General features: G+C 36.7%; 1 protein-coding gene across 1 annotated transcript; it reads right to left on the reverse strand.

The window, feature by feature from the left end:
• Positions 1–14,955: 14,955 nt before the first annotated feature.
• On the reverse strand, positions 14,956–15,474 carry LOC122416736 (uncharacterized). Its single transcript, XM_043429780.1, has one exon. The coding sequence runs from the start codon at positions 15,472–15,474 to the stop codon at positions 14,956–14,958; it is 519 nt and encodes a 172-aa protein (XP_043285715.1).
• Between the last annotated feature and the right edge of the window lie 212 nt (positions 15,475–15,686).

A 15,686-nucleotide genomic window follows, 5' to 3' on the forward strand; every position in this document is an offset into this window, starting at 1 on the left:
TTCAATATCTCTTCGTAATGCTTCATTAAACATGTTTATATTTATATTCTTTATGTCACGCATGTAAAATTGTGTCCTTACGCCTGAATTTTTGTCACTTCTATTGGTCTCAACTTTTATGATAAAATGGTCTGTGATTTTTGGTGTTTGTAATATTTCTGTTTGTATATGAAAGTTTGAGAAAACAAGGTCTATCATTGTTCTTGAAGTTTCTGTTATTCTTGTATAATCTTTCATGTATTGTTTTAGTCCCAAGTATTCTAGATTTTGTAACAATCTTTTAGTATATTGATTTTCTTTCTTCAGATTTATATTAAAATCTCCCAGTACAATAATGTGCCCCATATCCACTATCTTTTCACATTCCTTTATAATTTCGTCAATAAACTCTCCATCGCTTTTGTTCGGGGAATGATACACATTACAAATTACAATTTCATTATATTTTCCTTTTAACTGTATTGTACTAATCCATGTATTTTGATTAATGTTTTTTATTGTCAATATTTTATATTCAATTTCTTTCCTAACGTAAGTTAATACACCTCCTGTTCTACTGTTCTTAGTATTACTTTGTACCATTTGATAATTGTCAATCTTCAACTCGGCATCATATATTTCGTCTGTAACATGCGTTTCTGTCAAGCATAAGATCTTGGGTTTGACTTTAATGACTAGAAGTTCTATTTCATCCTTATTATGTAGAAATCCTTGTGAATTTAATGATAAGATAAACGCATTTTTTATGTTTCTATTTTGATTTATTAGTGGCTATTCTTCTTCGTACATTATATTTCTTCGATTTCTATCTACCATTCGCCTATACGATTCACATTTAGTATCAGTGGCTTCGTGATTATTGTCAATATCTTTTAGTTTAAACTTTTCAATCATTTTCGTGCAGTTTGTGCATTTTTTAATGCTGGATGTACATTCCTTACTATTATGCTTGTCTCCACATTTTCTGCAACTTGTCTCATTTCGACATTTGCTTGCAAAGTGATTGTATCCCCAACAATTAAAACATCGTGACACACTTACATAGTCGTACACTGGGCAAAATTTCCATCCCACCTTCATCTTTATTCCATTTATTAATTTTTTATGTGTTTTTTGGTCCACTTCTAATATCACATTCAATGTGTTATCTCTACCTTCGATTCTCTTTATTAACTTCATTTTTTGTGTCGATTTGTCCGTTTCTAACTCATTTTGTATACATATATTCTCTATAAATTTTGCCTCTGTTACTTCATCAAGAGAGAGAGAGAGAGAGAGAGAGAGAGAGAGAGAGAGAGAGAGAGAGAGAGAGAGGGAGAGAGAGAGAGAGAGAGAGATTACCGCAACATTTATAAGTCGATTTCATGCTCACTCTTGTTATTTGAGAATTGAAAATCATAAATTTTTATTTATAGCGCGTCTTTCTTTGAAATCGGATCGGCAGCCCGTATGGAGCTACTTTCAATGATGGAGTCCTCGTTTGAGAATATTGAGTAAGTATTCAAGGAGGATGTATACCGCAATGAATTTGGTTCTATCAAATTCATCCTTCTATCCCTTCAGAGGAATAGTGTAAAAAAAAGTTGATCATTCAGTTTCATTAAACAAATGTAGTAGTTATCGTTCATATTTCGTTGCAGTGACGATTCAGAATCTTCAGCGTCCAGAGAAAGTTTCGAAACTGTAGAAGACCGAGCGAAGCCCATGAACAGGAAGATTTTAGAGGCGGATGAAGAAAAAGTGCTTGATCTCGTGCGCTCTAAAAAAAAGCGTAAAACAGAATTGGAAGTTTGATATTATGATTGAAGTCTTCAAAATTAACCCTAGAACGCATGTATCTTTTTTTGTACCCTCGACCTCATGACCGAAATTCGAACGCACTATACTCTTTTTCTTCTTATAAATCTGGTCCTACAATGCTAAACTGACTTTATCATACACCATTTTCTCCGTTTTTTTTTTTTATAACGAAAAGAATGATGCATGATAAAACCGATTTCAATTGAATTTATATAATTCATAAAAATTTTCCAGCAAACGTCACAGAGCAACAAAGGTTTCTCGAATGATTCTGCAATTATTAAGAGATTATCATCTGTTTTTATGCTAGCACGGGTTATAAACTTAAAACAGTTTACGCGTACAAGTGCATGCATTGTATCTATACGATGAACTGCACAAATTCATTTTCAACATTACACACAAGCTTGGCGTGCATGGTTTTCAATCGGAAGCTCGGGAAGAGACAATTGTTTAAATTTACTATGAAAACAATAATTAATTAGAATTGTAAGAACGAGTGTGAAAAAAACCGATCCCCCAATAAAATAAGAGGGGCCCTGTTATATAATGATTTAGTAAACAATACAGATGGGTGAAATTTGTGGATAAAATTGAACAATTAAACGAACGGATAAAGAAATGAAATCAATCAATCCCCTTATATGCCTTTATCTTGTACGGATAGATACGGCCATTCTTTCATGCCCATACGCATTTTAATTTATCGACGCGTCACTTTCACTCGTTTGTCCGTACACTCTTTTTTTTACCAAATGGGCAGATGATTGGATGAATTACACAAGTATTGAAATGGATGAACAAAGAAGTAAGCTGTGTAAACATTGATTTGAGAAAAGAAAACGCGTTGAATACGAAACTTTTGGAGTAATGAATTTATCAGTCAAACTGGTCAAGAATAGATATTTTTCTTTGTGTACACAGCGCGAGATCTTACGTCGAACTACTCAATAAAATAGTTGGATGGAAAAGGGATGGCAAATTAAAAAACAATTACATGAGAGGATCATCAAGTTTTCTTCAAATATATGGACGGATGAGGCATTCCTTCGCCGAGCTTCCGATTGAAAACCATGCACGCCAAGCTTGTGTGTAATGTTGAAAATGAATTTGTGCAGTTCATCGTATAGATACAATGCATGCACTTGTACGCGTAAACTGTTTTAAGTTTATAACCCGTGCTAGCATAAAAACAGATGATAATCTCTTAATAATTGCAGAATCATTCGAGAAACCTTTGTTGCTCTGGGACGTTTGCTGGAAAATTTTTATGAATAAGTGAGGGATTAGGGCTAAAAGTGTACACGAATGAATTCCACAAGAACCTTAATTCATTCCCTGTACTTGACTACGTTAGAAAATGATCTCATTTTTTTTTATTTCCAAAATTCAGAATTCCTACAGGAAACGTAATTCATTCACTGTATATGTTACAATAGATCTCATATTTTTTCACAGTTAAACATTTTTTAAAATTTATTTATTGACAATGCGAATATAGAAAATCATTTAAAACGACGGTCACGACCTTTTAATACTTGGCGTGCCTTTTTTACTTTTTGAAGTTTTAATATTTACTGATTTCACTTCTTTTTGCGAGACGTGACAACTATATAGGAATCGTCTTTCATTCACTATATTTGTCAACTTCAGAAAACGATCTCATTTTTTTTTCTATTTTGAAGTTTTTTATTGATAATACAAATATAGAAAATTATTGGAAACTACGGTCGCGACCTTTTAATAATTGGCGTTCTTTTTTTACTTTGTCAATTATTTTTTTTTCTAATTTAGCTTATTTTTTAGAGGCGTGACAATATTTACTTAAGAAAAAAAATACATTCATCGTCTTCGACGAAAATTTTTAAAACGATTTGTTTCAAGTTGAGTGCTTTTCTCTATGTGCCAAAAGCAATCGACACAGCCAATTTTTCTATATAGACGGACGAAAACTGTGCGGTTATGTTCATGTGAGTTGAAACCTTTTACAAGCAATAATGGTGACGATTTTGATTATCCATTCAGCAAATCGAATTTTCCAATGAAAGATTGGGAAATTCCTATGCAATGGGATGATATTTTCATTTCCTATTCCTTTTTTTGAAAAGTTCCCCTTGTTTACTTGGAAAAATGATTTTTGAAACTATCTTCTTTTCATTCATGGATTCCATGTTGACATGGATACTGTCAATGGTTTGCAATGTCCAAGGAGATGTTTCCATGGTATTCAATGTCTAAGACCACAGCTTTATGGTTATTGGTGTCCAGTGATATTTTTTTAATGGTCTTCTGTAACGTCTGAACCTGCCTCGTCAATGCAAACTATTAAATCGCAGATCTAGTTATCGATAACTATGAGGAAATATATCGTAAACCATTGCACCGTTTACCTAAATATCGGGAAATATAAAATTGGCGAATATATATTGAAAAATACGAAGGCATCCACCTAGACATCGAAAACCCTATAGTCGCCAAACTAGACATCGTAAACTATAGAGCCGACGACCTAGATATCGAAAAGCTTAGAAAAACTCACCACACTATCGGAAACTATGGAGCCATTGACTTTCATATCGGGAACCATTGACAAATTCACCTTAACATCGGAAACTATGGAGCTATCGACCGGGATAGTGAAAACTATGAAGTCGTCAACCTAGTCCACGAAAACAATGGGAAAACATACCTGGACATTGAAAACTACGGAGCCGTTGATCTAGACCTCGAAAAGCATGAAGAAACATACCAAGGCGACGAAAGCCATGGAGAAATATACCTAGCCATCGAAAACCATGGAGCTGTCGATGTAGACATCGAAAACAATGGAACCGTCGACCTAGACCATGAAAACCATGGAGAACCATAACCAATCATCGAAAACTATGGAATTGTTGACCTAGCATCAAAAGCCATGACGGAATATACCTGGACCACGAAAACCATGAAGGAACATACGTAGACATTTAAAACTATGAAGAAATATACCTGGACATCCAAAACCATGGAGGAATATACCTAGACATTGAAAAATATATAGACACATACCTAGACATCGAAAAGTATGGAGTCATCGACCTAGATCACGGAAATGATGAAGAAATATACCTAGAAAACAAAAACTATGGAAACTCAGACCTAGCCATCGAAAACTGTGGAACCATCAATTTAGACCACGAAAACCATGGAGAAACATACCCAGACATCGAAAAACATGGAGGAATATACCTGAACCACGAAAACCATGATGAAACATGCCTAGACATTGAAAACCATGGAGGAATATACCTGGACGACGAAAAACATGGAGGAATATACCTGGACCACGAAAACCATGGAAGAATCTACGTAGACCACGAAAACCATAGAAAAACATATCCATACATCGAAAACCATGGAGGAATATACCTGGACCACGAAAACCACGTAGGAACATATCCAGACATCGAAAACCATGAAGGCATATACTTAGACATCAAAACCCATGGAAGAATTATCCTAGACCACGAAAACCATGAAGAAACATGCCTAGACATTGAAAACCATGGAGGAATATACCTAGACATCGAAACCCATGGAGGAATTATCCTCGACCACGAAAACCCGAGAGAAACATACCTGAACATCGAAAACTGTGGAGCCGTCGACCTCAACTGCGAAAACCATGAAGAAACATACCCAGACCACGAAAACCATGAAGAAACATATCCATACATTGAAAACCATGGAGAAATATACCTGGACCACGAAAACCATGTAGGAACATATCCAGACATCGAAAACCATGAAGGAATATACCTAGACATCAAAACCCATGGAGGAATTATCCTAGACCACGAAAACCATGGAGAAGCATACTTGGGCATCGAAAACTGTGGAGCCGTCGACCTCGACCCCGAAAACCATGATAAAACATGCCTAGACATTGAAAACCATGGAGGAATATACCTAGACATCAAAACCCATGGAGGAATTATCCTCGACCACGAAAACCCGAGAGAAACATACCTGAACATCGAAAACTGTGGAGCCGTCGACCTCGACTGCGAAAATCATGAAGAAACATACCCAGACCACGAAAACCATGGAGAAACAAATCCAGCCATCGAAAACCATGGAGGAATATACCTGAACCACGAAAACCATGATGAAACATGCCTAAACATTGAAAACCATGGAGGAATATACCTGGACGACGAAATACATGGAGGAATATGCCTGGACCACGAAAACCATGGAGAAATATACCTGGACATCGAAACCTGTGGAGCCGTCGACCTCAACTGCGAAAACCATGAAGAAACATACCCAGACCACGAAAACCATGAAGAAACATATCCATACATTGAAAACCATGGAGAAATATACCTGGACCACGAAAACCATGTAGGAACATATCCAGACATCGAAAACCATGAAGGAATATACCTAGACATCAAAACCCATGGAGGAATTATCCTAGACCACGAAAACCATGGAGAAGCATACTTGGGCATCGAAAACTGTGGAGCCGTCGACCTCGACCCCGAAAACCATGATAAAACATGCCTAGACATTGAAAACCATGGAGGAATATACCTAGACATCAAAACCCATGGAGGAATTATCCTCGACCACGAAAACCCGAGAGAAACATACCTGAACATCGAAAACTGTGGAGCCGTCGACCTCGACTGCGAAAATCATGAAGAAACATACCCAGACCACGAAAACCATGGAGAAACAAATCCAGCCATCGAAAACCATGGAGGAATATACCTGAACCACGAAAACCATGATGAAATATGCCTAAACTTTGAAAACCATGGAGGAATATACCTGGACGACGAAATACATGGAGGAATATGCCTGGACCACGAAAACCATGTAGGAACATATCCAGACATCGAAAACCATGAAGGAATATACCTAGACATCAAAACCCATGGAGGAATTATCCTAGACCACGAAAACCATGAAGAAACATGCCTAGACATTGAAAACCATGGAGGAATTATCCGAGACCACGAAAACCATGGAGAAACATACCTGGACATCGAAACCTGTGGAGCCGTCAACCTCGATCGCGAAAACCATGGAGGAATATATCTGGACATAAAAAACTATGGGGTCGTCCACCTAGAAATCGAAATTCGCGATAGAATGTACCTAAACCTAGTCCTCCAAAACCCATGATCTATCGCCCTAGACATCCTCGAAAAATCCAGCGGCGTCGACCAGAATTTTATATTTTTTTATTTTTATTATTTATTATTTAATGTTATTCGTATTATTCAATTTTTTTGTTTTCTTATATTGTTATCATTTTATATTATATATTGTATAATATAATATATATATTATATTATATATTAATTATAATAAAATATTTATTATAATAATATTTTATTATTAATTAATATTAATAAATAAAATATATATTATATAATTATATACATATTTTATGCGCAAACCAGGAGCTGGTATTGCCCCCGCTGTGCGCCAATTCTCTGTCTCTCTCGCTCGGCGACGCAGAAGGAGAGGGGGTAGCCGCGTTCAGCGCAGTGCGTGACGTAGAGTGTGACAAAAGTAAGAAATCGTGCAAAGGACGTAAGTCCAAATGTAAACAAGCGTAACTTACGCCCCTCTGTCTCTGAGAAAATGAAAATCCCGAAATGATGGATTTTAAATCACTAACGTTACATATCTCAGGATCTACTGGACGGATTTACTTGCAACAAAGACCAATGGAAAGAGAAAAATCGAAAAAAAATCGTCACAAATTTTCAAGTTCTTTTATGAAATGGTTTATTTGTGAGAACCATTTGAAAATTCTGTGACGTCATAAAACCGGCATATTCGCGTATATAAGAGTAGCGGCAGGGCTCGCGCTGGCTTTTCTTTTGCGCTGCAGTTTTTCCTTTTAATACTTGGCGTCGAGCCGCTACCGCGTCTCTTGATTATTATTATTAATATAATTATTATATTATTTATAAAAATCTGTTTAAAGCCTGAAAACTGCCAAAAATCGGCAAAAAGTTCATCTTTCACATAATAATTTTTTTTTCAATCATTGAACCGATCTCCAAATATCAAGCGGCGTTTTGAAGGAGAGACATCAGGCTATAGGGAAAAAAATGTTACGACTCGATTCCATTAAAAAAGTATATTTATCGAGGTCATTGAAAATGAGAAAGTTTAAAAAAAAATGCTGTTTTATTGATTTAATTCCATCAAAATAATTATTAATTGATAATTAACGAAGTTTTTTTAATAGAAAAAGTTGTATTGATAATGAAAAAATGTGAAAATGGAAAATATAGTCGAAATTTAGTCGACCGCCACCCAATCTACGCATAATTTGATTTTGTGCTCTTCGCATACGGCTCGGCCGCATTTTGCACAGTACAACTGATCTTTCCAATCCTTCGACCTCGGGCACAAGGCTCATCTTCCTTGCTTTTTGTTTATCTGCCTCACCGGAAGGCCTTCGTGAATAATGGTTTGGATATTGTAACGTAACGCTCTTGCCGACCCGGCCTGAACGCCGGCACGCATCGTTTCGAGCTACCTTTATGTAGAAGGAGCAGGTATGAAAAGAGCGAGAAGTGCGCGAATTTTGATTAAAAAATGACATTGCGTATATTTATTCAAATAATTTGATTGATTTTACAAAATCGACTGCGTTATAATTATCTGGCTATTTATTTATATTTTTATTTCAATTGTCTGCGTTGTTTAAACGAATCAAGAGAGAGAAGAACCCGAATGACCCGGAAAACGGAAGGTTTTTCCATTTCAAATTTATTGTCAAATTTCTGTTTCTATAATAAATCTTTTGTTAATTCTTAAACGACATCAAAATTCCAAGAAAAATGAAATGCTCCCAGGAATTATTGCTCAATATTGGATCCATGATCCGTTGCTTTCAATGATACACCGCATCCTGTCTGGCATCGAGTTGACTAATTTCAGGCAAAGTCTTGCCTGAATATTTCGCCAAACCCTGTGAACGTGTGCCACGAGAGCAGCCCGGTTCCTGGTTTCTGTCCTGTCCGGATTCCATACAACGGCGGAGTTCCATCTTAGCATTTCAGAAGGACTTTTGGCAGAAAAATTAATAAATCCTGCATGGAATTGATAAATCTTCAGAACTATAAATAAATCCCCGGGTGGAATAATGCAATTGGGTGGAAAATTATTTTCATACCACGGCGGAGTTCAATCTTTTATTTCGGTGAATCTTGGATTACCCATTTCAAAATGACTTTTGACAGAAAAACTAATAAATCGTTATTGAAATTAATAAATCTTCAGAACTATCAATAAATCCCAGGGTGAAACGACACGATGGAGCTGAAACTTTTTTCCATTCAACAGTGAAGCTCGGATCAGCCATTTTGAGATGACTTTTGACGAAAAAATAATAAATCCGGCATGAAATTAATAAATCTTCAGAACCATCAAGAAATCCCAGCGTGAGATGATACGATTGACTACGTTTACACGGCCCTCTTATTCCGGTTTAGTTGTATCAATATAGATATACAAAATACATATCTATTGATATATATAAATATACCCGTCTGTATATATAAAACCGGAATAAAAGCGCCGTGTAAACGTAGTCATTGAGTTGAAACTTTTTTACATACACCGGCGGAGTTCAATCTTCTCAATCCGAAAGCACTTTTGACAGAATAATTAATAAATCTCTTATGAAACTGATAAGTCTTCAAAACTCTTTATTTAGGCACAATGACAATGGAAAATCAGAAGTAAAAAATGGATATAAATTTCCAAAAAGGTAGAAAATAAAAATTTTATTTTGTTCATGCCGACTAGGTCAGGGACAAAGTTCGTCCTGGTTGGATCCAGGTTTGATCTCTTCATCGGGTGTAGGAGTCGTTGGACGGTCTTCGTCTTCTTTGTCCGAAACAGGAGGTGTTGAATTGTTTTCGTCTTGTTCCATCAAAATTTGTGATATCGAATCATGATCTAGATACGGCAAGCTCTTGTTTTTGGTCAAAGTCCTCTTACGCAAAACGGTGCCGTGTTGGGCTTGAGGAGCTTCTTGATCCGCAGCATCGTCTCCATTATTGGGATTAATCCTGTGAAATATACTTGTTTTTATCATCTGTTAATATTATATGAAGGCTGATTCATGTGAAAATCCAAAATCGAAGGAAATTATCTTTGACAATGGTTTTTCTAGACAAAGACCGCAGTATAACAAAAAGGAAAAGAGCTTAATTAACTGCAAATTTTCACACAATTTACAATAAGCTATTTTTTTAAAGTTCTACCGTAATATAAATATAAAAAAATATAAATGCAGAGATAAACCTAAGAGTACTTACTTGTTTTCCATTGTTTCGGCTTGTGCGACACGGTATCCTGAACGATCCTGAACGACGTAGTCAAAACAGCGCAGCGGTCCGGTCAAGGTTTCTTTTTCGAATGCGCAGTACCTTCTTCTCCTCTGGTGGCGAGGCGGCAACTGCGGTGAACAGATATAAACAAGCGTACGGAATGGTGTGAAAAGACTTCGGCGCCCGAGTGAAGTAAGTCACTATCTAGTGAGAAAAAGATTTTTAATGTTAAATAATGAATAAATAGTTCATTAAGGAATGGCGAAGAGACTTCGGCGCCCGAGTGAAGTTAATCATGATTCATTTATTAGATTTAATACTATTTATTCATTATTTAACATTAAAAATCTTTTTCTCACTAGATAGTGACTTACTTCACTCGGGCGCCGAAGTCTTTTCACACCATTACGTACGCTTGTTTATATCTGTTCACCGCAGTTGCCGCCTCACTGGCTCTAACCCACGAGGTAGTGTAGTTTTGTTTACCATTGTGGCATCTTTGCTGTTCACACTCTCACGATCTCATAACTGCGCATTTTCGACTGTTTTTCACAATGAGTTCTACGACCAAAGTGAGCTTAGTCAAAAAGGAGAAGCAGAAGAAGAAGAAGAAGCGTTCTACGACCGATTCCGGTAAGTACACAAAATTTGTTTTATACCTATGTGTTTATAATTTTACGATTTATAACTTACGATCCCTTCCGTAATTTTCAGCCCCACTACACTGTTCCCGAGTTCCTTTCCCTTACTATTATACTTCGGATAACCGGAATAGTTCTCTTTTGTTTTAGATATATCCTCGGATTTACAAATGAATCCCCTATGGTAAGAATAAACCTACCTTCTATTTTATTGACTTTTTAGACAGAAAGTTTTCGGCACGGTAAAGACACGGTGCCTTCACGGTACAGTACGTGTGCCGTTAGAAAACGTCATGTCGGTCCGAACATATATGACTGATCTACGACGGCATAACGGCACAGCGTACCTACACCGTGCTTATATACCGTGCTTTTACGTGGTTTCAGTTATGTGATGAAAAAGTTATGGCCCCTTTGTACATCATCTTTTCCTTTTTTTATAGCGACCTTGCCGACGAAAGTCAACATTCTTTACACTGGGCCGCATTCAATCCCAAATATGATCAGCTCATGAGAGCAATCTTGGCCAATTGCCATGAAGAGTACAGAACATTCACGCGGAGTAACGAACTGTTACCACGAAAATTAATAAAGCATATCGTAAGAGATATTTGGAAAGATGGAAACAGGAAATCAAAACTAGATTCCGTCCGACAATTTCTACTCGAACACGCTGGTGAAAATTTAAACAATATTCAACGTGAGTTAATTTTAATTAATTTTTTCAGTTTGCTCAAGATAGTTCTTTTGGATCAGAAGAAACTATTGTGTAGACTCCAGAAGAGTGCATTACACCTGAGAAAAAAAAAATTTAATTAATTTATTGGTGAATATCGAAAGAATCTAGATATTCTGTTTTTACCAATGCAATACTTACCTTATATGTTTAGTCTTACAGATGGATCCCATCCGAACCATCTCGCACAGTTATCAAAAATTGAAGGATGAAAAATTCAATTTGGTGGTGAAATACTGTGAGCCATTCGCAAGCCGATTCACAACAAAAAAAGGATTGAACGGCAAGATTGCTGACATAATCAAGTACATAGTGGAGAAAATCTATGGCCCCGGGAACGAATACAGATACAGAAAGATGAATACGTACGTTAGGAATCGGAGATTGAAAATAAGAAAACTTCTGCTCGAAAAAACAGTAAGTTATTGAAAAAAGAGAAATTGAGGTGTCTCAAGCCTTTTTTTATTGATAAATTTGTTTTTTTTCAAATAGGAGGAACAGAACACCGCGGCTGAAGCCCCGCCAACAGCTCTAGAATTACTCAGCAGCAGCGATCTTCAGGGAGAGATCCCCGGTGCAAGAAGTGTTCAGCAACACCCTCCGGACAAGATAGGAGGCAACGAATCGATTTCTACTGTGAATTCATTTGGGGCCTCAATAGCCTCAGACAAAGATTATGATCAAATATGTAGCAGCACTCGTATTCAGGAAAGTCAGATCCATCCTGATCCGTCGCAGATGAGTAATGGGTACAGTGATCCCTGCTTCGGGAGCTATAACTATACTACTTCAGAAGTTGGAGCGGAAGAACAATGCGGTTTTTCGCAGGACTACAACGAGCAACCTGCTCCAATATTGTTTACCAAAAAAAATACACCGCCCGAGATACTTGCATCCGGTGAACCAACACCTAAGGTGTTGGTTCAGCATGAAGCAACGAATCATTTGAATTTGTTGGAAGACATGCAAAAAAATATCGATGCTTCTCCTGTTTCGGAAAATTCTGAACTTTCCAAACCAAATTGCAAGAAAAAAAGGAGACAAACGATCGATATCCTTTTGGAAGAATATCAGAACGTCGATTTTAATTTTGGGAAACGGGCCCTACGAAACAGGACGATCGACATTTCAGGGTAAGTCGAAAAAAATATAAACTAAAATATAATTATCACTAATTAAACCTAATTATTTCTTAGTATTAATTTCTAATTTAAAATTTCAGCACGGAACAATTGGAAAAATCCAGAACTCGCGAAGGAAAAATAAAGCGTCAAAAGAAAAAATGATTTTTTGCCTCGGTCAACTTCGATATCATATTGATGTCGACGTTAATATATAGTAGAAAAACACCAAAATTAAAAGCAATTAAATGTAGTCTAGTTAGCAAATAAGAGTTATCCTCGATTTCCCTGAAGACTGCATTTCTCCGGGGGAATTAAAAAATTCTCAATAAAATTTATAAATTTTCAAAATGATGATAAATCTCTGGGTAAAATGATGCGTTTCAATTGTAACTTTTTTTCCATATAACAGTGCTCCTCGGATCGCCCATTTTGAAATGATTTTCTCAGAAAAATTAATAAATCCGGCATGAAATTAATAAATCTTGCGTACTATCAATAAATCCCAGGGTGTAATCATGCAAATGAGTTGAAACTTTTTTCCATTCAACAATGGAGCTAGGATCAGCCATTTTAAAATGACTTTGACCGAAAAAATAATAAATCCGGCATGAAATTAATAAATCTTGAGAACTATCAATAAGTCCCAGGGTGTAATGAAGCAAATGAGTTGAAACTTTTTTCCATACAACGGCGGAGTTCAATCTTCACATTCAGTGGATCTTGGATCACCCATTTTAAAATGACTTTTGATAGAAAAATTAATAAATCCCGCATGAAATTAATAAATCTTCAGAACTATCAATAAATCCCAGGGTGAAATGATGCAAATGAGTTGAAACTTTTTTTCATTCAACAGTGGAGCTCTGATCAGCCATTTTAAAATGACTTTTGACCGAAAAAAAAAATTAATCCGGCATGAAGTTAATAAATCTTGAGAACTATCAATAAATCCCAGGGTGTAATGAAGCAAATGAGTCGAAACTTTTTTCCATACAACGGCGGAGTTCAATCTTCTCATTCCGGAAGCACTTTTGGCGAAAAAATAGATAAATCTATAATCGAATTAATAAATCTTCAAAATTATCAATAAATCCCAGGAAAAAATTTGAAATAATTCAGCTTTAGAAGTTTCGAACTTCGACTTTTTCGATGACACGAACTCTTCAATACGTTTAATTTGGCTGAAGCGTCAAGTCGTTATCAAATTGTAGTCACTGGCATAACTTTTGCTTTGACCAGATCATTTTTTCACCGAGCGAGTAAGATTTGACGATGAACCGACTGGAAAAACAGAGATTCGACATTGTAAAAACTTTTTCAACTAAAAACCATACATAAATTGATCCTTGCTTTGTGTGTTGCACGCGAACGAACGATTTATACAAGTTTCAAGTCACTGGCATAACTTTTGCGTTGACCAGATCATTTTTTCACCGGGCGAGTAAGATTTGACGACGAACCGGCTGAATAAACAGAGTTTTGACATTGTAAAAACTTTTTAGATAGGCGTTCGGACGGCTTTATTCGTTGTTTATTTGTTTACATTTTCCGAAACTCCAAGAAATGAAACTTTTTTTTCTACAAAAGGGTTCAAAGTCGGACGTGGCGTACCAATTCTGCAGGGACAAAACGGTTCTTGCAGGTGGTTGTCCCGGCCTGAGGTGTGTGCCTCCCTTTCAAAAGCGACAAAAAGCGTCATTGGTTTTCATAAACTTATCGGTTGACCAGATTCTGTACCGTTCACGAAATAGAAAAATCGAGATGGAAATAATAAAATATAACATCCAGTCAGTCCTACTATATAATAGGCAACAAAGTATGCAAGGGTTTTGATCAACTCATCGGTCACTTCGAGGACTTACGTCTCATCTTTTTTAATGTGCGTGAAGGTTACATCGATCTCTTTTTTTGGTTTTTTTGGTACCTTCCTTTTCCTTTTCTTCTCAGGCATTCTGTTAAACAGAAGCCGCATTGGTGATTAGAACTATAAAAAAATTAAAATAAAAAATAGATAGACGTGTCGACGTCCATCGTCTGCGGACCTAAAGACCTGCCAATTGTGAAAAAAGGTTGTTTTGCATGAATTTAAACAGTTCATATTTAAAAAGAAAGTTTTTACGCATTAATTTATCCCAGAAACCCCGGAAACTTCTAAACCATGTGATATTTCATCCCGATATCCTTGAAAATCTCTGAGTAAATCTACTGTGAAAACTCTGCGTCCAATTAACGGATGCAAATTAGAATTTGACACAAATTTTAAGAATTATAAAAATTTTACGTGATTAAAAAGAGTTCATTATTCATTTTTGAGATCTAAATACCTTTTCATCGGACCATATGATTGGAGCCCACTGATCTGGCGTCCATCCCAAATGCTCTTCAGCAAACAGGACTTGTTGCCGGCGATGCTCCTCCGTCAATGGTGTTTTCTTTTTTGGCCGATGGGCAGATAGTCCGACACTTTTCAGTCTTCGACGAAACGTACTGACGCTTATATCAATTCCTGTCTCATTTAATGCTGCGGCAATAGTCATGAAAGGATGATTTTCCGCGGCTTGACACAGCCGAACGTCTTCCTCTCCTGTAGTTTTCAACGGCCGCTTATTATTTTTCCGGTGATCACTAAGAGCTTGGTGACCCCCGGCGCGGAATTTGTCAATCCACAGCTTCACGGTTTTCTTATTGTATCCTAGCGCAGCTTGAATTTCGGTCTGATTAAGGCCTGCTTCGTCCATGCCGACAATCCTTCCTCGAACGGACGGAAGATAATTGGCAAACCAGTTACGCTCTTCCTCATGCGGTTCTCCGGCTTCCGCCATGATTAATTTTGTAGGTTGAGAATAGATGTTATTGGCAAGTTGACATAAATAAAAAATGATTACTCAATGATAAACTGTGTCAAAAAATCTGTGGATCGTGGACAGGCATGAAAAATAACAAAAACATCTGGCGAAAAGTTCAAGTAACGAATCGAATTTCGTTTGAGGCACCCTTTCGCTGAGTTCGAACTCTGCGAAGTTATTTTTTTAGC

The sequence above is a fragment of the Venturia canescens genome, chromosome 10, assembly GCF_019457755.1.
Source record: "Venturia canescens isolate UGA chromosome 10, ASM1945775v1, whole genome shotgun sequence".
NCBI lineage: Eukaryota > Metazoa > Arthropoda > Insecta > Hymenoptera > Ichneumonidae > Venturia > Venturia canescens.